The sequence below is a fragment of the Aphelocoma coerulescens genome, chromosome 7 (assembly GCF_041296385.1).
Source record: "Aphelocoma coerulescens isolate FSJ_1873_10779 chromosome 7, UR_Acoe_1.0, whole genome shotgun sequence".
In the NCBI taxonomy this organism is placed as follows: domain Eukaryota; kingdom Metazoa; phylum Chordata; class Aves; order Passeriformes; family Corvidae; genus Aphelocoma; species Aphelocoma coerulescens.
This window is the reverse complement of record NC_091021.1, coordinates 8,959,447-8,981,121: the sequence shown is the minus strand read 5'-3', so window position 1 is coordinate 8,981,121 and position 21,675 is coordinate 8,959,447. Positions and strand designations below refer to the sequence as shown.

Sequence of the window (21,675 nt, the reverse complement as noted above, 5' to 3'; positions counted from 1 at the left end):
GATCCCCACACTCCATTCTCTTTAGGATTGGCTGGGACCATATTTGGGCAAGTCTCTTGTAGGTTAAATCGATTTTTTCACTTTTTTTTTTCTTAGGAACTATAACTAGTGGCGGTAGCTTGCAGTAGCTCACATATGCGTAGCTCTCTGTCTCTAAAGAATTGTGCAGAGTGGGGTTTGGTTGGGGTTTCTTCAATTCTGTCAATGTGTGTTTCATAAACAGGCTGTGATGTGGCATCATCAGGGAAGAGGCTAACTCAAATGTCCCTCATACATTTGGTGGGATTTGTTCTTAGCAGCTGTGGAGCATTAGCCCATACTTTTAGTGCGGATTCAATGAGAACATTGTTTCTAAATATTAACTGAACTGTAAAAACTTTTTTTCACTGATATTCTTGGCCAAGGTTGCCTTCCTAGGGCCTTCAGAGACATCAGAAACAGGCCATAAAGTGTTTTAAAGATAAGGATCCATGAACTTAGCTTCATAGTCCTTGGATAGACAGAGAAGAAAGAGAACGGGTGTTGTGTACCCAGAGCTTGTGTTGTTGAGGAGGTTTTGGTACACTCATCTTGTACCATTTGGCTTCTCCCAAGTTGTGGGAAACTTTTTGGAATCTGCAGCCTCTCAAGAGCAGCACAGCCAAGATATAACACAAGTGTGAATAACTGAGGTTGCGTAATTCCTCGCCAGTACAGCGTCTCCTGGCCAAGCACAGCAACAGAAGGCATTACTCACAGACATGGCTACGTGGGACTGGGATCAGGTGCAGTCTGGCCCCAGGCCTTCTCTGCCAGCTGCTGCTGCCCAGTCCCAGCTCAAGGAGTGCAGTGCAGAGCCAGGACACACCCTGCCCTCGCTTTGAGATCTTTGAGGGCCTGAAATATCTCAAACAGCTGCTTGACAGCTGGGAGCTGATCTCCGAGCATGGGTACACATGGCATGGCCACGTGTATTGGATAAATCTGCACCGGTATCAGCTGCCCTTGAAGCCTCTCATCGGCCTGTTTCTTGCAGCATAAGCACCTAAAAACTGTGCAGGCCTCAGTAAAGCTCTACAAGAGATGGGTCTAACACTCAAGATGTAGCCTGCCCTCATCACTTTCTAGAAGGGCTCTTCCAAGAAGGTTGATTATTTTTGCTGCTCACCTGGCATTAGAGTCAAACAGGTAGCCGCAAGGATCCCCACTGGTGGCTCAGTAGCATGCCCTCAGTGTTTCAGTGAGGAGATGCTGGTCACAATTTGTACCTCACACCAGCCTAGCGCTGCCTGCATGGTTTACAAGTAGTGGATTTTGTGCAGTGGTGAGATGGGATGGGCACATCAGGGAGTACAAGACTGTAGATGTCAACTATCCTAAGTGTTGAAGTATAGCTGGGAATAATGTGTTACTGAGAGATTGTGTGTGCGGTGTCGCATTAAGAGGGTAGAATGCTTTGGAGCAAAGAACTACATGAAAAAATGATTGCATCTCAGTCTCCACAATTCAAAAAAAATTGCTAGAGAGCGTAATTGAGAAAAGGGGCTTGTGGGCCTAGCCGTCCCTTTTGGAACAGACAGGCGTATTCTTCTCTTATAAAAATGTTTTTATAAGTAGAGTTTTCATATCAACAACAAAAATCTTTTTAAGGAGAGTACCAGTGCTAGTCAGAGCAAACACTGTTCTACTGTGCCGTAAGGAGATTGCCCTTCAGACAGTTTCAGGTTCACAGTTCAGGTGTCATGTTGCGGCAATTACAGGACCTCTGGTGAAACTTCCACATCCCAAAGTCTGAGAACCAGCATACAAACAGAGGGGCTTCTTCGTTGTTCCCAAGCAGTGCCTGTTGTGTGAGTGGCTGAAAATAAAGCAGGGTGGTTGTTAGTCAGCACCGTGAGCCTGAAGCTCGGTGGTTGCAGTGTTATATGGCACTCTGGGGACAACACGGGCCAGAGCCAGGCTCTGCTGCTGGATTTAATGGTACTCTGTGAAGGCTGGGTACACTTGTGGCATCATCTTGAGCGTGAGTTATTGTGGCAGGAGGGACACGTCAGAGAGGGTCTGGCTGCTCATCTGGGAAAGACTGACCTAGCAGTTTCATTCCCTGTGTGGTCTGGCTAAAATGGTCCACAGATGAGGCCAGTGGTGCCTTTATGACCTGTAGCTACGTGGAAATGAAGGCAGGTTGGGGTGGAAGAAGGGAGGAGAGTGGAGGAAAAGAAGAAGAAGGGAATAGAAACTGCAGGCTTTGCTAATTGCAACCAGGAGAATGCAGAAAAGTGAGACCACACAGAAGAAGCAGGGAAGTGGGAAGAAGAAACAAGGGGGGAGCAGAAAGATAGGAAGGTTGAGGACATTCCCCTGGTGAGGATGTGTGACTGTGGTAACTGGCCAGCCAGGACATTTTTGATTTTTAAGCACCTCAGTGATCTTTCAAGCAGAAAGCTGAGTTTTAGCAAGCAGTAATAAATATGAGAAAGAAAAAAAAAGTTAAAACAAAAAGGAAGAGGGAAGAGGGGACAGGGGAAATAAAAGGAATGTGGTAGTATATGAAATAACCAAATGGCATAAAAAAGTGAAGTAAAGAGATAAAATGAAGGAAAAAAATTATCTGGCACCAGGTGCTCAGCTGGCAGATGCTCTGTAAGCCCACAGAAGATGAAACATAAGATTCAGTGCAACCACTAGCAGGCAGTAAAAATTAGTATTTTCTTTCTGCTTAGGTCTTGATTAGTAAATAGGAAACTGTAGGCACAGATTTGTGTGAATCTTCATCAGAGTTTTAGAACACATTGGAATGTGCAAATTGATACCCTTTAATTGTAGCAAAGGCTTCTGGAGTACAGGTGGGCAGAAGAGGTCAGTACAGATAGCAGCAGGTAGGCAGAGCAGGGAGCAGACAGAGATGCACAGGGGAGACAGGAGGCAGAAGAAAACCTGGTTTAGATCTTACAGAGAAGCTAGACGGGAATTAAAGGAGCATGAAGTATTCCTTGGCTCCTGCATACCATGCCCCTGTATGAAGGGATAACAAGCAGTAGTACTGGTGCAAGGATTTGTGTGGACTCATCAAAGCGTGGATGCACTGAACATGTCAGCCAGTGTTTTTAAGAAGCAAGTTCTAAATCTTTAACTTAGGGGTCGAAAAGGAGGTCATACTTTCGGGAACAGCAAATTTCCAGCAGGGTCTCCTCGGACACATTCGGGGGTCTCCAGGCCCAGAGGGAACCGTACCCTATTCCCGCCTGCAGCGCCCGCTCTCGGGGCTCGGCCGTGCGCTGCCGGAGCCCTCGGAGATGCCGAGCTGCCCCCACGGGCGGAGGAGGGGCCGGAGGAGGGGCAGGACCAGCCCGCCCAGCCCAGCCCGCCTGCCGAACGCCTGGCATCCTCCCCGAGCCCCGCGGTCCTGCCCGGCCCGGCAGCTCCGCCGGCTGCTCCCACCGGCACGGGCGGCCGCGGGGTCCAGCGCCCGTGTTTAGAAAGCGCTTCCCTGCTGCCGTCTGCAGAAATCGATCCGATCTTTTTTTATTATTCTCCAGTCTAACGCGTCCTTGTCTCCCAAGCCGCCGGCCGCCCCATCCCGCCGGCAGCACGGCCGCGCGTTAAGCGCCGGTCGGGGGGCGAGGGGTCCGATTTACCTGGCGGGTGTCTGTCGGCTTCGCTACGCCCGGGCGCCGATCGGCGACGGGCCCGGAGATGCGCGGAGGAGGGGGCGAACTTGGGCCGCCCCGAGCCCTGCGGCGGGGCCGGGGCAGGGGCTGGGCCGGCGGCTCCCAACACCGACCGCGGAGGGAGGGTGAGGGGGACACTGCTCCTGTGCTCCCGCCGCCCGGAGAGCGAGGGGAGTCCCCAGCGACCGTCCTGGCAACGGCCTCCTAAAATTGAAGCCCCAGATAGGAGCAGGGGAGGAGGATCCGCGGCGCAGGGCGCAGCGGGGAGGCGGCTCCCGCAGCCCCGTGGCACATCGCCGGCTGGAGGCGGCGGGATGCTGCTACGGGGCTGCGCTCCGCCAGCGTGCCTGAGGTGTGGGGGGCAGAGCAGCCCTCCGTGCCAGCGTGATGGTGCATTTTCCTCCGGCTCCGTGGCGGGGATGGTGGGATGGTGCTGCAGCCCGAGGAAACCTTGGCCGCTGCCTGCCGAGGCTGGGCAAGATCTTTCCTCTCTCTCTTCTCCCTGTTTTTCCCCGCAGTGCTCGTTTCTTCCCCTCGTCACCTCTCCGGCCCTCTGCCCGCTCCAGACCCTACAGCCGTGACCGTGTTTTATTTTCCTAACGTCGCATCCGCGCGTGATTAAATACCGGCACCCGGGCGCGCGGTTGGCAACTTCAGCAGCGCCCGAGCGTGTGCGGTGTGTGTACGCGGAGGGTGTCACGGATGTCCCTGCCCGCGGGCGCGCTTGCCACCTGCGGCTCGGCGCCGGCCCGGGCCGTACGCGCACATGTCTGGGTGCGGAGGGGCGCGGAGAGGCGCGGCGCTGCCTGGCCCGCGCCCCGACGGGGCCGGCGCATCCCCGCAGCCGGCGGGACGGCGCCCCCGGGCGCAGGGGTGCGCAGGGGTGCGCAGGGGTGCGCAGCGCTGCCCGCGGCCCCGCTGGCCCGGCCCGGCCCGGCCCTGCCCTGCCCCGGGCGCTGCCGCGGGGCGCAGCGGCACCGCCGGCCCCGCCCGCCGGGCCCCGCATCCCGCTCGGCCAATGGGGGCGGCGCGGCGGCGCACGTGACGCGGCGGGCCGGGACCTGCTGCTTCCCCCGCGCAGAGGGATGCGGGCGGCAGAGCGGGGCAGGCGGCGGCGGCGGCGGCTGCGCGGCGGCGGCCCCTCCGCGCCCTCCCCCCGCTCCCCGCCGCCCGGCCCCTATGGCAGCCGCTCCCCGCCCCGCCGCCGCCCGCACCCCCGCGCCGCCCCGCCGGGCTCCGCCGCTCGCCCCAGCGTAGCGCCCGGCCGCCGCTCGCTGACCCGCTGCCGCCGCCGGCCGGGGCCCCGGGATGCCCAGCGGCCCCGCCGCCCGTCCCTGCCGCCCGCCGCGCCGCCCGGGGGGCACGCCGCCGCCGGAGAGTTGAGTTAAGAAGTCATGGTGCCCTGGGAGCCCTCCCCGCCCCGGCAGTGCGGCGGCGGCGGCGGCGGCTGGACGCTCTGCGACTGCTGCTGCTGGCTGCTGCTGCCCGCCGTGCTGCTCGTCCTCGCCCGCCCCGACAAGCTGGCGGCCTTCCCTACCTCCTTAAGTGACTGCCAGACGCCCACCGGCTGGAACTGCTCCGGTAAGCACCGGAGCACCCCGCGCCCGTCCCCGCCGAGCGTCCCGGCAGCCCCGCCGTGCTCCGCCGGGCGCTCGGAGTTGCGCGGACGAGCCCTGGGGAGGCAACTTCAGAGGGTGATGCCGCGTCCCGTTGAATGCACGGGAACAGCGAAGGCTAAAAGTCCCGGGCGTCGGGGCTCGCCGCCGCTCCCGGTGCGACCGCAGCCCCCGGGGCCCCGCTTGCCCCTCACTCCGCGGCGCCGGGCGCGGCAGCCGCGCCCTCCGCCGGTGCGGGCGGCTCCCCGGGCAGAGAGAGAGACCCGGCTCTGCGCTGGAACGGGGCGCTCGGCTGCGGGAGCGGGGCGCGGGGATACGGCGCCGCGTGTGCGCAACCTGCGGGCGGCTGTTTCCGTGCGCACAGAACGGAGAGCGGATCGGGCTATGGGCGCCGCGACACCGGGAACCCGCTGCCTGTTCCTTAAAGTCGGGCTGACCTTTGTAACCGGTTTCCTATGTAGACTAGGAGCTGATCATTCTCCAGTGTGTAAATTAAATTAAATTAGACTGTAGTAGCCTTCTAAGGGGAAGAGCGTTATTTGGGGTACTGTGTGCATCGCACATGACGTGTTGGATCGGGGGGAATTTGCGCTGTGAGCTCTTCGTTTTAAACATGTAGCGATGTGGTTAAGAGCACTCGGATGTTTTTTTAAAAAATCAATGGATTCAGATCTTAATGGGTTTGGAGTCGGATATAGCTGTTTTGTTTAGTGTCTTGCCACTCGCTGTTGGAGTGGGAAGTCAGCTAGCGAAATCTGAAATTCATGCTTGTATTCGTGAACTGAATCTTCAGTCAGATCTGTTGGTTTTTCCCGGAGAATATGAAGGCAAAGAGCTCGGTTCACTCATCGGCTCATGGGGAACCTGGCACTTCTCCTGTTAACTTAGAGGTCATCAATCTTCATTGGGATCAGGCAGACCATCACAGAAAACACACAGCCTGTTTGTCTTTATTATTGGGGGCTTTGTTGTGTCATGGGCAGGAGAAATTCCAATTTGGACTTTTGTCCAACAGATTTGTGATCGGATAGGGATAAGCTAATGACATTTCCAACCCAGAGCCATGAAATAGCATAATTACCGGGTGACTTTTGAGGAAACCCAGTCCGTGAAATAGAAAAAAAAGTCAGTGAGGTAGTGGGGAATAAGAACTGAGAGAAACGCTGAGGGAGAAGCAAGAGGAAAAGTGAAAAGCTGAGGACAGGGAAGGACAAAAGAAAATCTGGGACTCTATCACTTCATCAACAAGGTTATCGTGCTATGTGCATTAAAATGCCATTATTCCGTATTGTTCCTCTTGCTAGACCAAAGCTGACTTTTTTCTTTCCTCTCTTTACATTTGAGGTTACGATGACAGAGAAAATGATCTCTTTCTCTGCGACACCAATACCTGTAAATTTGATGGGGAGTGTTTAAGGATTGGAGACAGTGTGACTTGTGTCTGTCAGTTCAAGGTAAGAAGATTGATATTTCGTTCTCTAATTCACTAATGAGAATACAAAACAAGGGTCTCCCTTTATAACCTATCACTTGGCAATTTATTTCTCTATGTGCAGAGAAGTTAGAGGGAAAACCTGGCAGTGTGTATAAAAGCTGGCAGGAGAACCAACTGGTGTCAAGAAGACATAAGTTTCTCTGGGAAAATGCAGACGCTGTGGCTTTAAATGTCCCTTTGGGTCTGCAGTTCCAGGTTGTACATTTCTGATTTTTCATCTCTGTCTTTTTAACAAGGATTTAGAGTCCTTTCTAAATTCATTTCTGATACAGATCATGGCTTATTGTGTTCGGAGTTCTGATCTAGTTAAAGAAATGGATCTGTAATGTGCTTATGCAATATTTTCAGGAAGGGCTGCATAGTGACAATGCTTCTGCCTGTTTATCTGCCCAGCTGATCAGATTAAGGAGCAATCCCTCTGTTCCAAAATGATGAACTTCCTTTAGGTTTTATATAGTTTTAGGAGAGCTATTACTGAGTAGTAGGGGGTTTTCCTTCTATTTCTTCTCTCTTTCTCTTGCAGCTACATCCAAACCTGAGCCATTCTCAAAGTCCGACGATTTCATTATGAACGATTCCATTTAATGTTTTAGCTAACTCTCAAAACAGCTGGTCTTTAAATAATGACCTGAATAGAAACCACACAAATTAAAGGAGTTTAAAGCATGTACCAGCACAGGATTGTACGTGTGTTTACGCCCCAGTGTTTCTCTGCATTTTAATGTGGATTTGTGCAGTTGTGAAACTTAGAATGCTGATTTGAGTGTTTACAGTAGAGCAGGCCAAATAGTGCACAGCTCAAGATTGTGCACATCTGTAATGATTATGTTAATATTGAGCTCTGATAGACTATTCACTTTGAAGCATAGCAAGTATCGTTTATATTTCTGGAGCCAAATGTGCCTTCGGAGAAAAAACCCAAGTAATAATTTCCTTCATTTTAAACAAAGAAGGAATTTTCTCTAATGAGAGCAAGACAGTAGTTCCAAAATGCTTGTGTTTCCCATGTTGGAAGGGAATTCATATTGACCATGGGAGTCTTTTATTCCATTTGGAGTTTGCATGCAATCAAAAATTCAGTCTGAGAATGCTGTTCTGAGCATTTGCCTTGGCTCAGCATATGCAATGGTATAAGGGTTATGGTCTGGTCTGTTTTCTCTTTCAAAGAAAAATCTGTAAGGCAGTGAAACGTCTGTGACTTGTCCCATTGCCTGGTGGTAAGCCAGGGCAGATGTTGTGCCATGAGCCTTGGGAACTTAGAGCAGCCACTGAGAGTCCTTGGGTCTTGTCTTTGGTCCCTGTGTGATGTTGCCATGTGGCACAAAGCAGTGAACTCATAGCCTGGAGGGTGCTAATTCAGATATTGCTGTCGGCAGGGAAGAAGGCATTGGGAGCACTGTTTTCCCAAGGCAGGATGCTGATGCCTGGCGATCTGGGGTAAATGAAGCTAAGTAAATCTCTCCAGGCTGTGTGGTCCCCTCTTTGAGAGGTGAACACTACAAGTATGCTGAGTTTAGCAGTTCTGTAGGGGGAAGTTGAAAGAGATTTAAGGAAATTAGGTAGTTGGTATATGGATATGTAAATGAGATCAAAAGAATGAGTCAGGCAATTGTGGGCCCGATCACTGGGCAATAGGTTGAAATCAACAGCAATCTTTGGTTTCAGTGGCCTTTGGATCAGGCCCTGTAAACACTCAGAGCTCTTTGTCTTGCTGTGAGCCCTCTGTGGAGCCGCAGGGCTGACTGTGACCTTGGAGGGCAAATTACCTGTGGCTGATGCTGTGCCAGCGCTGCCCAGGGCGGTGTGGTGCCGGGCTTCTGTAGTCAAACGCGAGCACTTTGATACAGACAGAGCTTGGGGGGATGTTAGCTTCTCTTGTAACATCAGTGGACAGTGTGACAAGCCAAAAAGATATGCCACTGGAGTAGAAAATTAATTTCTAGTGTGGTGTCAGAAGCTGGCTAAGTGAGGCAGAGCTGGGCAGGTAATTTATGTCATGAGTAAGGGGGCCCCCATCAGAATTCAGGGCTCCCATTTCAGTGACAACTCTTTGTGGTGATAGTGAGCAAATCAGTAGCAGACTCCTCATCACTGTAACTGTGTTTTGTTTTCTTCAGAAATTTGAGGGAGTAGACAAGGATAGAGAGCTCATTTTGCCTCTGTACTGATGAAGAGTTCTGGGCTGACCAGCCTGTGCCTTGAGGGGCTGAGGAACACAAAAGTGGGGAGCAGAGCTTCTGCAGTCTTTCTCTGGGTTCGTTCAAACCAGAATCCCAGATGCTTCATGTCTGTCCAAGTGGAGTTAAAATGAATTTGTTTTATTTGAAGGGGTGAATATGATCAGACTGCTCCGGAACACCCAAGTTAGACTTCCAACTGGAGAGCCAGCAGGCATGTGCTGAGAAAGAGGTTCATATTGGCTGGTTCTCTTGTCACAGTCCGCTGTGACACCTCACAGCAAGACATGTATTTCATTGAGAAACACCATGTCCCGCTCTGATCAGGAGATGCAGACCCATCCCCTGTGCAGGACAAGCCCAGACTTCGGTTCTGGCAGGCAGAGAAGGCGCTGGCACAGTGCTGGCTCCAGCCGGAGGGCTGAGCGTGAGGGAAACCACCACCCCTCCCTTCCCTCAGGCTCAGTGGGTCCAACACAAGGTGTAGAGCTGTGCCAGCAGGCACGTGGTTGGAGGCATGGCTTGCTGGGGTCTGTACCTGTTTGCCCAAAGCCACCAGTCTGGCAGCTGGGCTCTTCCCTCTTACATTTCATGAGCATATCAAAAAAATATTCCAGCTATTTCCATCAGTGTCTTTTCTCTTGAGTCAACAAGACTGTGGACGAGTCACTGTTTTTCATGGAAGGATGGAGTCCTGTTTTCATGCATGTTGAATCTTCCACGTGCTTCAGTGTTTGTGGAGCTGCAACATCACCTTTCTGACTTCCAGCTTTGTTATATTTCTGGAATATATTTTTGGGCTACTTGGTTCAAGATGTGGGTGGCATTTTGGGAGTGCTTGATCCATGAAAGTAGGAGAAGGTCAAGCTTTTAATGGTGTTATCAGGAGGAGGAGTTACACGGGTTACCATTATCTTTAGGAAACAAACCACCTGCTTTCAGTGCTCAGTACTGGCCCAAAGGCTCCCAAAGCTGGTTTGTCCCTGGCTGTGGCAGTGGGCACTCAAGGCTGCAGGTGCTGAGGCAGGCAGCCTTTGCCTGACACTTGGCTGAATTGGATGCATCTATTTCCCTGCTCTACAGCTGTATTTCAAAAACTGGCATGTATAAGAGAGAAGTGAGCAGTGTGGCACTGTGCTGCTGGGTTTAGTTTTGACATGGATTTCCCTAAGGGCTTGATCAGTCCTTACTTGGGGATGAAGAATCATTCTTACATCTAGGGTCTGGTCTGTTGACCTCTAAACCAATGACAAAAACATGTCTCTAGACTGAGGAAACTGACATTCAATACCTGATATTCTCCAGTAGTAGCAGCAAGTACTTTGTGATAGTGACGAGCTGTGAGTACAGGATTCAGCATGGGCAAGTACAAGAGTCTAGCTCTAGTGGGTTAGGAACCACCTGGTGACAAACATCACAACCCTCTCATCAGTGGTCTTGTTTTCTTCTCTGGGTAACTTCCACTAGAGTTTCCAGCTCAAAGCCAAGGCAGGATCCATCTGGAAGATAACCTTCCCTTTCTCCTTGTGGCTCCTGCCTTTTCCATCTGAATACTAGTTTTTCAAAGGTGCTGGTGGGAAGAGTGGACTAATACTTCCTGGGATTCTGGTGTCTCTCAAATGTGTTTTAAAATTGCCAAGCTTTGGAAGAAGTTCCAGCCTAGCTCATAGCACTCCTTTCCGTGGATCAGGAATTCACCATTTATGTGGGGCTGTCTGGCCTTTCAGATCTGCAGCTGAGTCAGTGTGAAAGATTGTCCCCTGCTCTGGGCAAAACCAGCAGAGGAGTTGCCTTTATGTTTCTTGGGCAGAGAAGTTGCCACTGTGTTTCTTGGGCAAAGACTCCGACCTCGTTTCTGCATGTAACAGAGCCTGTTGAGATACTCCAGGCCAAATTCCTCACAAATCCTTGGGTGACAAGCAGATATTACACCTAAAGCAAGCAGGATTTGATACTTCATGCTTTAAAAAATACGCACAATTGTGTTAATTGTCCTGGTTATGTATTCCAGATCGGCCTCCAGCAATTGCTGTTGAGCTTCTGGATGAAGTTGGCATTTTATGCTTGAAACATTGCTCAGATTTGGAACATAATGGTGAAAATAGCCTAGAAACATTTTTAATCAACAGTTTAAAATCTCTGCATGGAGCCCTTTGTGAGGAGCAGAAGGAGAGGATTTCTACTGTTGTGGCTGCTGTTTTTCTTCCTTGTTCTGAGGGAAGAGGGTGCTGGGGGTGGGCAACAGCTTGGGAAGATTTAAGAGAATACAATGCAAAAGGAAAATGTCATTTGTTTTGGCCCAATCAAAATGTCACTCTGACCAACTATGAATAATTTCTTGGCAGCTGCTCTGTGTGGAGGCCTGCAATTAATGCAATCTATGCAATTGTTTGTGTTAATCACTTCTGTAGTCATTCAGTTTAAAGCATTTTTGACGTTAATATCCCTGATATTTCAGTTCTCTGTTTTACATTGTGCCCAACAAACACACCTCAGACTTTGTGGCATAATACAGCTAAATAGGATGTACGATTTCTTCTAAATTTTTACTTGGATTTAGGCAGAGGTGAGCATTTGTAAATAATAATTGTGATAATTCCATTTGTTCTAATTAAACAATGAGGCATACCAGGAGTAGGGTAATCACGAGATAATCATATCCCTGGTATAATTGCCATGTACAGGGCACATCCAAGTATTTCTAAGCCTCCAAGCATGATTATCTTGTGATAAATGCACCCGGTAGGTTGCCCAATTTCCAGTATAAAATGAAATGGTTATTTTTTTAAATGAACGAGAAGGGGCAAAACTGTCTTCCAGTGGTAGAGGAAATCAAGCAGAGCTCAGCAGGAGTTTGAGCCAAAGCAGGGGTGCATGGTGTGAGAAACTTGTGCACTGGCTGGGCTCTCTGCAGTGCTGCCACCCCTGCCCACTGGCCACCGTGGGGAGAGCTTGGACCTTTGTGGAGCATCCCAGCTGCAGCTTGCCAGGAATGGGAATGTCTGTGCAGAAAGAGGGATGGACTTTGATCGTTGGTGTCTCAGAAATAATTTCCCTGTGTCCAGTCAGTACTTAAATAGCTAGACACACACCTGTGTGTGTGCAGACCTCCGTAGCACTGAGGGCGTGTGTGTGCAGGAGGAGGGATGGAGAGAGCCTGCTCATTGCCATTTGTTTGGAGCCGTCCGATGGAAACACAGCAGCTGTTATTGCAGATGTGAGGAGTCGTTTGCCTTGCCCATATTCCTTCCCTGGGAATGCCCCCTGCTCCTGCTGGCAGTGAGAGGCCTCTCTGGGGTACTTACTAAACACTTTGCCCATTCAGACTACCTTTCCCCTAATCTCTTCAAGTCTGATGCTTCTTTTTAAAAATACCCCTCCCTCTCTCTTTCTTAGTGGCTGTAAAGGTGAGGAGAGGATTGTCAGTGTCTCCCTCTCACTTGTTTTCCTAGGGTTTTAATGCTGGGAAGGAGCAGGGCGTGTGTGGGGACACCTGAATGGGTGCCATGCCCCCTGCTCGTGTGACTAACGCTGCTGCTCTCTGTCCTTTCCCGTCAGTGTAACAATGACTACGTGCCCGTGTGTGGCTCCAATGGTGACACCTACCAGAACGAGTGCTACTTGAAACAGGCTGCCTGCAAGCAGCAGAGTGAAATCCTGCTGGTGTCCGAGGGATCGTGTGCCACTGGTACGTATAACTCACTCCAGGCTGCCTGCCCACCTTGCCATGCCCCCCAGGAAAATGGCCTGTGGATGGCAAAAGCCATTTGAGTTCTTGCTTTGGATTCATTACAGGTTAATTCTTTGCAGTTTGGGGCATGAGAAGTCGCTGCCATCCTTCCCTTTAAAGTAACTTAGTATAGGCTCACACTCCATGATACATTGTACCCCTGGCACTGTTTGGAAGAGTTCAGCACAGAAATAGATTTCTGTTTTAATTTGTATCTTGTGCTCCTGACCATCCTGTGCCCAGGGTACACTTCTGAGCTGTTATGACAAGTGAACTGGTAACAGATTAAGTGAGCAGATGTCTGATAAATGGGCATCTGGATTACCACAAACCTCTCCATAATCTGGAGAGAACTGGAGCATTATTGCCTGCAATCCAGTTTCTTAGGTTTTTCCTTAACCTTATAGAGCCAGATTCCTAGCTGGTACAGGAACCAGACCACTGGTTGTAATGGTTGCCAATTTACACCAGCTGAAGATTTAGTCCAAAGCACGCAAAACAAACAGGTCTGTGCCACAGGTGTTTTGTTCTGGACTTGTGAAAACTGACTGGCATATAAGGCAGCTTTGCTTAACTCTGAGCCTCGTGAGCTGTTTATATCTCAGCTTTTATGGAACAGGTAGAAAGGTGAATGAGCAAAATATGTCAGGAAAACCTAGTTGCTTATGTGCAGGAGTTCTTGATGTTTTTCTTTTGTGCTCAGTATCTGTTAGAGGTGGGCAGTGAAGTTGACTTGAAAAGAGCAGGAGTAAGCCTTTGTTCTTGAGAGAGTTCTTTAAACTTAAAGCAGAATTTTTTCTTGGCTGAGGATGGAGGAGTCAATAAAAAGTACATTAGACAAACTTTTTTCAGTTCGGTAATTTCATGTTTCATACACCTGAGAGAAAATAAACTCCTTTCCCTGGAAATGTTGTTCTTCTCTGAAGCTGTTACCTGACAATTTTCAAGAAGAAAAAAACATATGCTGCAATTTTTTTGTCCATAAATTGGTATTAAATGGAGTTCAGGCTGACAAAACCTACTGTGGTGTAGGATTTGTTCAACTTAGTAAATTCTCTCAGCACAGCAACTGGTCTTTTCTGGGCTCAAACTTTTTGATTAAAGGGATAATTTCAGCACATTGCTACAACTTTTCTGAAACTTGTTTGCCTGCTGGCAATGACTGTGTTGGCAGCGTTCTTTTGAAACACATTGTGGATTTCAGAAACAGAGAAGGGGGGAAAAATAAAAGTTTTCCTGAAGCCTTGATCAAGGTCTTTGGCCTTTTTCCTTCTCTCAAGGAGGAGTTCAGTTGAGAGGGGAGCAGCCATTTTCCTTAGGTTTTCCCTATGGGATGGGGCAAAGAGAGAGGGTGCTCAAGAATGCCCAGAAGAGACCTGGGCTTCTGGGAGAAGTGGCAGTGAGCAGCCCTTGTGGCCATGCCTGGCAGGGGTCTGGGCACTGAAGGGTGGGGCAGGAGGCGAAACACGAGGTCCTTTTCCTCCAGAGAGCCAGAGAACGTGGTTGCTCACTGTAGCAGGCAGGTGAGAGCAGGTGTTCATTTCTTCTTCCGTGCTGGGGAGATCCGTCACACCTGGAAAAGCAGCGCTTCCCAGAGCCATGAGGGCTCTGCAATGCAGACACCTTTCTTTCCTCTTTCCTCAGCAGTTCATTTGGGAAGGAGCATCAGGACAAAAGATGAGATCAGGAAAATTCAGGACATGGTCTCTGGGAAAACACCATTATTTCTATTCCCCTTTTCAGCCACCTTTTGCATCTGTCCTTTGCAGCCTTGCTGGATAAATCTACCATTTGAAGCAATTCTTGCAACAAATTATTTAGCAATGATTTTCCGTTTCTTTCTTAGTTTTGAGCAGTGATGGCATGTGCAAGTTCTGATCCACCGGACCTTGCTGTCAGTAAATGAGATCTAACAGTTCATAGGGTACTTTGATCCCAAAGCAGCTTTTCCAAACTCTTTCCATTAATCTTGATGCTGATAAATGCATGACTGTTGCACTAAGGGGGAGGATAGGATGGCAGCCACCCTCCCTTCCCTGCAGAAGAAACTACTCTTTGGTGTTATTTTTGGTAACCCTACATGAGTGCATTTCCATGCTTTGACTTGCTTACAAAGTTTCTTACTGAAGCTCTGGGCTTGGCAATTTTGTGATGTTGCACCTTCTAAGTTTGTGAGTCTCATCATTCCAGGCAACAAAATGACGAGCAGAGAAAAAAGAAAGCACTCAGCAACAGTTTTGAAATTCAGCAACAACCTTGAGAAAAATGGCATTTTAATAATTTATATGAAGACTTTGAATAATAGTCATTTAATGGTTTATTCCAGCCAGTTATGATCTGATGAGATGTCACTGTTTTCTAAAGATAATGATATGAATTTACAATTGGTGTCTTCTCAAACAAATGGATTTTAAAATATTTCCTTGGTGAGGATTTGGTATTGACCAAGTGGAATAACTTTGCACAACTGTTGATAACAAAGATATATCAGTCTAAATACAGCAAAACCAATTAGAGATTTCTAAGGACATTGCAGTATTCTGTGGCTTATATTATTTTCATCTGATACAGAGACTTTGAAGAAAAAAAAAGAAATGGAAACACGAGAAAGATGGCTTGAGTGAATTACATTCAGATTAGATCTCTGTAATTTACCCAGGGATGCCATCTAACACGAGGTACACTGTAGTACACTTCACTGAAGCCTTGCTTTGCATGCTCACAGGACATACTGGAGCACATGAATGTAAATTTCTTTCTGTTCTTTTCTCAGATGCTGGCTCAGGATCTGGGGACGGAGGTAAGAGCCCTCTTTTAATATCTCTGTGCTTTTGTGTACACACATTGTCTTCCACAATTTCGGATTCTGAGTGAATATGCTTTGCAATTTAATTGTTGCACTACATATTGTCTTTCATTCAGCTCTGTCTTTGAAAAAAGTGGTATTTTGCATTTCAGTCAAGCTGGAACCTAATCATGACATGCTGTTTTCTAGGGAAATTCAGAAAGCTCTGTTACTTCTAATAGGACTTGGAATTATTCATAGGTTGTGCTAGGAGCTCTATCTCCATCTACTGTTACAGTTGCACTCATTTGTTTTATGTTTAGGGTAATATTTCTTTTGTTTTTAAAACATGAGCTGAACCCTTGGCTCCTCCTCACTGGAGGATTCAAGCCAAATATTTTGTGGTAGCAGAGAGCATTCTTTCAAAGATATGAAGAAATGTCACAGGGAAAGAAGAATGTGTTTTTATGAGAACAGCAACAGCAAAACTGAATGTGGAAATAGCCTGAGCCCTTTGTGGCATATGGGGAATACTGTAAAATGTAGGTAAACTAGCATTTAAGTTGGGGTTTATTTTGGGTTTATCTTTTTTATTTCTTGCTGCAGTCATTAATGGATTTGCTTGCCTGACAGCAGTCCTTCTTGGAAGCACAAGTGTTGGGTCTGGGTAGTGCCCTGCCTCGGGGTAGGGAGTGTGACTTTTAGGGCTCATAGGTCAGGCTTCTCTGGGAGGGCCAGGCCTAGTCTGGGTACCTGGGGAAGGTTGTCCTTGAGAGTTCCCCTCATTCTGCCCCAGCTCCCTGATAAGCTCAAGGAGCCCCACAGCAGGGCAAGGGCAAGGCCAGCATTGGGCTGGGAGGCTGCTGGGCTCCTCTGGCTGGGGCAGCCACCAGGAGCTGAGCCAGCTTTTGGCATGACACAGACAGCAGGGCTGGGCCCTGACCCAGTTTTGTGGCTGCTCCTGGTTGGGTTCAGGTTTTTCAAATGCAGTCACGTTACTTGGCAAAGTATCCCCTAGTCCTTTTTTAATTTTGGTAACCAGGATATCAGCAAGCACAATGTGTATGGAACATATTATTTTTACCTGTGAGGTGGTCAACAACATGAGCATGAGGCACTTCAAGGGGGCTGATTTTCTGACATCAGACTCAGGCTGTTTTCTGGAACTCAGGACACTTCAAGATGCTTCAAGTCTGGCTCCCCAAAAACTGCAACATAAAATATTGCTAGTTTTTTCCAGCTATTCCTATTTTACTCTGATGTCCTTGTAAATTGTCTTTTTAAACCATTACACCAGAAAAATACCTTTTTCAGTGCTTATCAGAAATTTACAATTTGATTTATATGTATGATAGGGTTGTCACACCGATGGTCAATAAATTGGTTTTCGAATGAAGTTGTACAAAATTCATCACGCATGTATCAAGGAAGACAGATAAGGTTTTCAGTTTGTTTGGTAACTGAGGAGGTGGGAAAACAAACTTGGCCACTTGCTGAAGGTAATGAATTCCATTCTCAGAAAGCATAGGAGTTAAAAAGCATGATTTCCAAACAGTTTCATTTTAGAAGCTAAGGTCGGCAGAAGACGAGCAGAGCAGGGCCTTGGGGCTGATTGTGCAGGTAGTAAGGAAGCAGATTTGTGAATGAGACAGAACCAAGTTGGGACGTGTGTTTAAAGGTCTACAAAGCTGCCTTGTATTATTCAAGATTTAGTAGGCAGCTACGGCTGTTCTTGAAGTACAAAAGTATATTTATGTGCCCTAAGAAGCCAAAGAAGCTAAATCCAGACAAGTAAATACTGTCACTACATCACTCTTTACTAGACATGGTCTTGTTGTAAAAGCTGTAATAAATTTTGGATGTCATCACAGTAAGCCTTGTAAAATCCACTCCAGCAGTCATGAGTGGGGCATGTTCCCATGAGAAGCCTCAGGTCTTAGGCAATCTTGTGTTTCTGATTTTTCCTGAAAATTCTTTCTTTCTTATGCTTCTCCAAGTGGTCTCAGTTAAGAGTAACCAGTGCAGCATCTTTTTTATCAGAACTCCTGCCACAGGGACCCTGCCAGCCAGCCAGCTGGGAGATAAGGGAACCAAGTTTTCAACAGGCTTGTATCTCTTGGTTGGATTTCTTTGGTCTGATGAGGTACACATCCACTAAGAAATTAACTCAAGTTGTGTTTTTCTGGTTCTTAAAACATGGCAACTTTCCAGGTGGTTTCCCCCATGACTGACACCAGTTCAGCTCCCAAAACTGCTGCTCCTTCAGTGGAGCTTTTCACATGAAGCTATAATTGCTAAAGGGCTCAGAAGAGCTGGAAAGGGGTTGGTGCAAGGGACAGATGCAGATAAGCACACCATGTGGTCATACATGCCTCCTTTTCTCAGGACACTGGTCAGAGCATGAACAAAACAGCCAGAGGCTGTGTTTCCCATCTGGGTTTGCAGGGAAGTCTTCTCAATTTACTGTGAAGGATTGGGGTTTTTTTGCTCTTTTATAAGGGATCCTGACATCAGAGAGGTCCCACCTTTTCAGCACTTTACTGATCTTGAGGGCTTTCCAGAGGTGATTTAATCCTCTTTTATGCAGCAATAACATATAAAAGTCCCCTTATTTGTAAAGTGATGAGGAGATCTTAATCTCATTTGATTACTGAGCTTCAGCATACACTTTTGGGGATACCCAGTAGATGGGTAGGACAGTAGGTGTTCGAGTTTCTTACTGCAGAAGACATTTTTCCCTGTAAATGAAGATGAAAAATGCAGAATCAAGAGCCATTTCAGTGTTTTGATTGCAGAAGCTGGGAGTATGGTGTGGAATTATTTAAAAACCCACATCCCAGAAAGATACTAATCAGAAAGCCAGAAAGGATGGATGTGAAAGACTTTATACAGAGAGTAATTTAAAGAGATTCCATTCATTTTCATCTATGCCGTTCTCTAGACAACTGGGTTTTTTTAGAACCCAATGATTCATGTTTTGGTCTTGAGCAGCTTTATAATGAATTCTTGCTCGTTTCCTGGCTTCCTTCTAACAGCAACAAACTCAAGATGCTGTATTTCATTATAGCTCTTAATGGGCTAAGAACATCTCTCCTTGGTTTCATTTTCACACTGAGCACTTCTTTGCCCTCCCTGCATTGTCTGCACTCCCAGCTCTGTTGACTGGCTTTCATTCACAGTCTGATGGATTCACTGGGGGTGACTGTCACGCTGGGTGTTGCTGTGACCCCCTCCATGGCAGTGCATAAGCACCTACCTTGAATTAGATTCAGAATCTCCTTCAGTTTCTGTTCAAGTCCTGATGACTTCAGTGGGAATTCTGTGGGGTCCTAGGTACACAGATCTTATCCTAGTTTGAATTTATGTTAATTCTTTATGATCTAGAATAAAGCAAAATTAAAATAAACCAACCAAACGAGTGATAATTCATCAATACCATCATCACCATTTATTTTACAGTAGCATCTAGATGCTAATTCTAAGATTAGACTCCAGCATGGTACACCCTGACACTGTGAGGCACTTCTTCACAGAGAGGGAGAGAAATAAAAACTGTGAAGCAGTCTGGATATCCAAGCTGGGCAAGGGCTGGAAGCTGCATCACGCTTCAGTATCTGAATTGGGAATAGCACATGCTGCTTCAGAGCCAAGCTAGTGCTGGGGCTTTTGAACCCCAATGTTTGTCAGCAAACCCATATGATACCCAGAAAGATTCAGAGATTATACTGCTCTTAAACTTATTCCTGATCTGTTAGACAAACCTGAAAACCAACAACCTTACAAGCCATCTTCTTTTCTGCCTCTCTCCGCCTCTCTTGCTTTGTGTGTGTATTTTAAGGATGAGCATGGCTTGTTTGTTTGTTCGTTCTTTCAATCTTAGCTGGAAAAAAATGAAGTCCTGCAGCTCTTTGTAGGTGCCAACATGTAGATTTAATGATAGATTTGGTATTCTGGTCTGCCTTTCCTGTTGACTTAGAGATGTGTGAATAAACACATACATATTATAAATCTATATGGAGCAGCAGTCATCTTGAAACACTAACCCAGAGAAAATAGGGAGGAAAAAATTAACACTTTGAAGCTTATGTTATTTTTTTAAGGCAAACCGTAATGCAGCATGTATATACTTTTTTTTTTCCTTTAATCAACAGGTTAATGGCTACTTTGACCCAGCTGCATTTGCATTTGTCTCCATGCTGTTTTTGCATGGCTTACTTGAATTCAGCAGCTCTGCTGCTTTTCCAGTGATTTCCCTTTCTGTTTTATTCCAGTGTTGATTGATGTGCAGGCCTATGCAGAACACGGTGAATATTGCTGTAAACACTGTCCTAGCAATCACACTTGAGCCAAAATACACCATAAAGCCTGGAGTGTATATTGGTTTGAATGAAGCAGTGTATAAAATGCAGTGCTGATAAACACACACATACACACATGGTCCCAATATACAGGAGAATACTCTGGCTGTTCTAGTTTAACCTTGGAAAGAAAAGGTGTTCATATTTTGAGCTACAGATGCTTTTCCTGGGTTTAATAGGTGATTCAAGCTTCTCTCACCTGAATTTAGAATATCTGCTGACCTCATGTGCGACCGTCAACTGCAGTAAGGAAATAGGAAGCTTCTTCTACCCTAATTTGATTTGGGAGATATAATTTAAAGCAGCATCAGAATGTCCAGAATCAACTGTAAGCAACGTGCACTGACTGGGTAAATACCTCTGGAGGGAATGTTTAAATCTTAAATGATTGACCTAACTGTGGATGGTCAAATATGTCTCCTTTGTTAAACGGGTTTTTACCTTGTTAACCTCAGCGTGGCACTGAGCCCAAACCAATAAGCTCTTTGAAAGGCCGGGTTTATTAGCTCAGGCTCTTTGCTGTCCTAACATGATTACATGACTTCCAGTTCAGGGCTGGTGCTCATCTGACCTATATAAGAGTTAGGTCAGGGAAAGGCAGTTCATGTCTCTTTGTGGCCTTTAAAAATCGGGAAAGGATGAAGTTCCCATATGTTTTTGTTGACTAGAAGAGAAGCACTTGGGCATTCACAAGTGCCGGACTTCTAGACCCCTGCCAGGGGCATTTTGTGCTGGGTAGGGTGCAGTAGCAGTTTCGGAAAATCCTAGGAAGGTATGGAGATGACCAGGATACCAGTTTTTGGATTTCTCTTAGGTTCTCATTTGAGCTAAGTACTGAGCTCATTGACCCTGCTAGGCTGAGATGTTTGAGCAAATCCCCATATCTCCTAGAAGCTCTCCAGGGTTATAGATAATGTACCAGCCCTGGAAGATGTTGGATTTGGATTTAGTTGCCTGGGTTCTTCCTGTGTTTTGCGTGCCACTCCTGAAGCTAGAATGCAAACACCCAATGAAAAGTGGTGCATTCTGTACCTGTGCTTGCTGTGTTATTGATGGGCAGAAGTCCTTGCTGTGTTCCTGGTCCCATCAAGCAGGCTGTCGACACTGAGGAATGCCACGGGGAACAGCTGACGGGTAGTGAATGATTTGTGGCCCATTTTCAGCCATTCATGCAAAACTGGAGAAAATGAATAGAAGATGCCATGAAGATCCCCAGACTTCTGTAGGCGAGAAGCATGAATGACGTTCATTCATAGCCTCTTTCCTGCATTATGCAATCCTTTAGGCTTTTGGCACTTTGTGTAAGTAGTTCAGAGCTACACAGGGATTCTATGAATGGAAGATGCTCACCTACATCAAAAAATACTGAGGATGCCCTGGTTTTGCTTTAGGAGTCAAAATTGCTTCTCTGCATAGAAACAGAGAAAAAAAATCCAAAATGTGCTGTCTAATCATGTGCAATCTGTAAATCCATGAATAACTAAGTCGTGAAATCATCAAACAAATCCTATGATACTCCAGCGAACAGATTAAAAAGGGAGCGCTCGATCACAAATACTCATTTATTGGTCTGTTGTTGTAAACACAGCAAGAGAGAGATGTCATGGTCCAGATTTGTCTGCTACATCTCTGTAAACCTGGATTAATTTTCCTTGTGACAACTGTGGAGTCACTAGAGATTAGCCATGATGACAGTGAGAGGCAAATCTAGCCCACCGTTCTTCTTTTTTATGCCGGGATTTCTTCCACAGAGAAAAGAAATTGGTTTTAACTTTCAAATGGCTCTTCCAAGCTTTCTACAAACACCTTATTTCATGGGGCAAGAGCATGTGTTCAAGCACGTGCCTCATTTCTATCACATGCT

The 21,675-nt window shown here is 47.4% G+C and overlaps 1 protein-coding gene across 19 annotated transcripts in view; it reads left to right on the top strand.

Moving 5' to 3' along the window:
* TMEFF2 (transmembrane protein with EGF like and two follistatin like domains 2) overlaps positions 1–21,675 on the top strand; it is a 610,527-nt gene that overhangs the window by 479,557 nt on the left and 109,295 nt on the right. For 18 of the 19 annotated variants that reach the window (XM_069022017.1, XM_069022018.1, XM_069022015.1 and 15 more), the window contains 3 exons: positions 6,611–6,720; positions 12,497–12,626; positions 15,442–15,468. In XM_069022017.1, the coding sequence (XP_068878118.1) occupies positions 6,611–6,720; positions 12,497–12,626; positions 15,442–15,468 (267 nt within the window). Of the gene's footprint in view, positions 1–4,988; positions 5,232–6,610; positions 6,721–12,496; positions 12,627–15,441; positions 15,469–21,675 lie in introns of those variants that run through there. The other variant, XM_069022011.1, reaches the window with a different exon arrangement.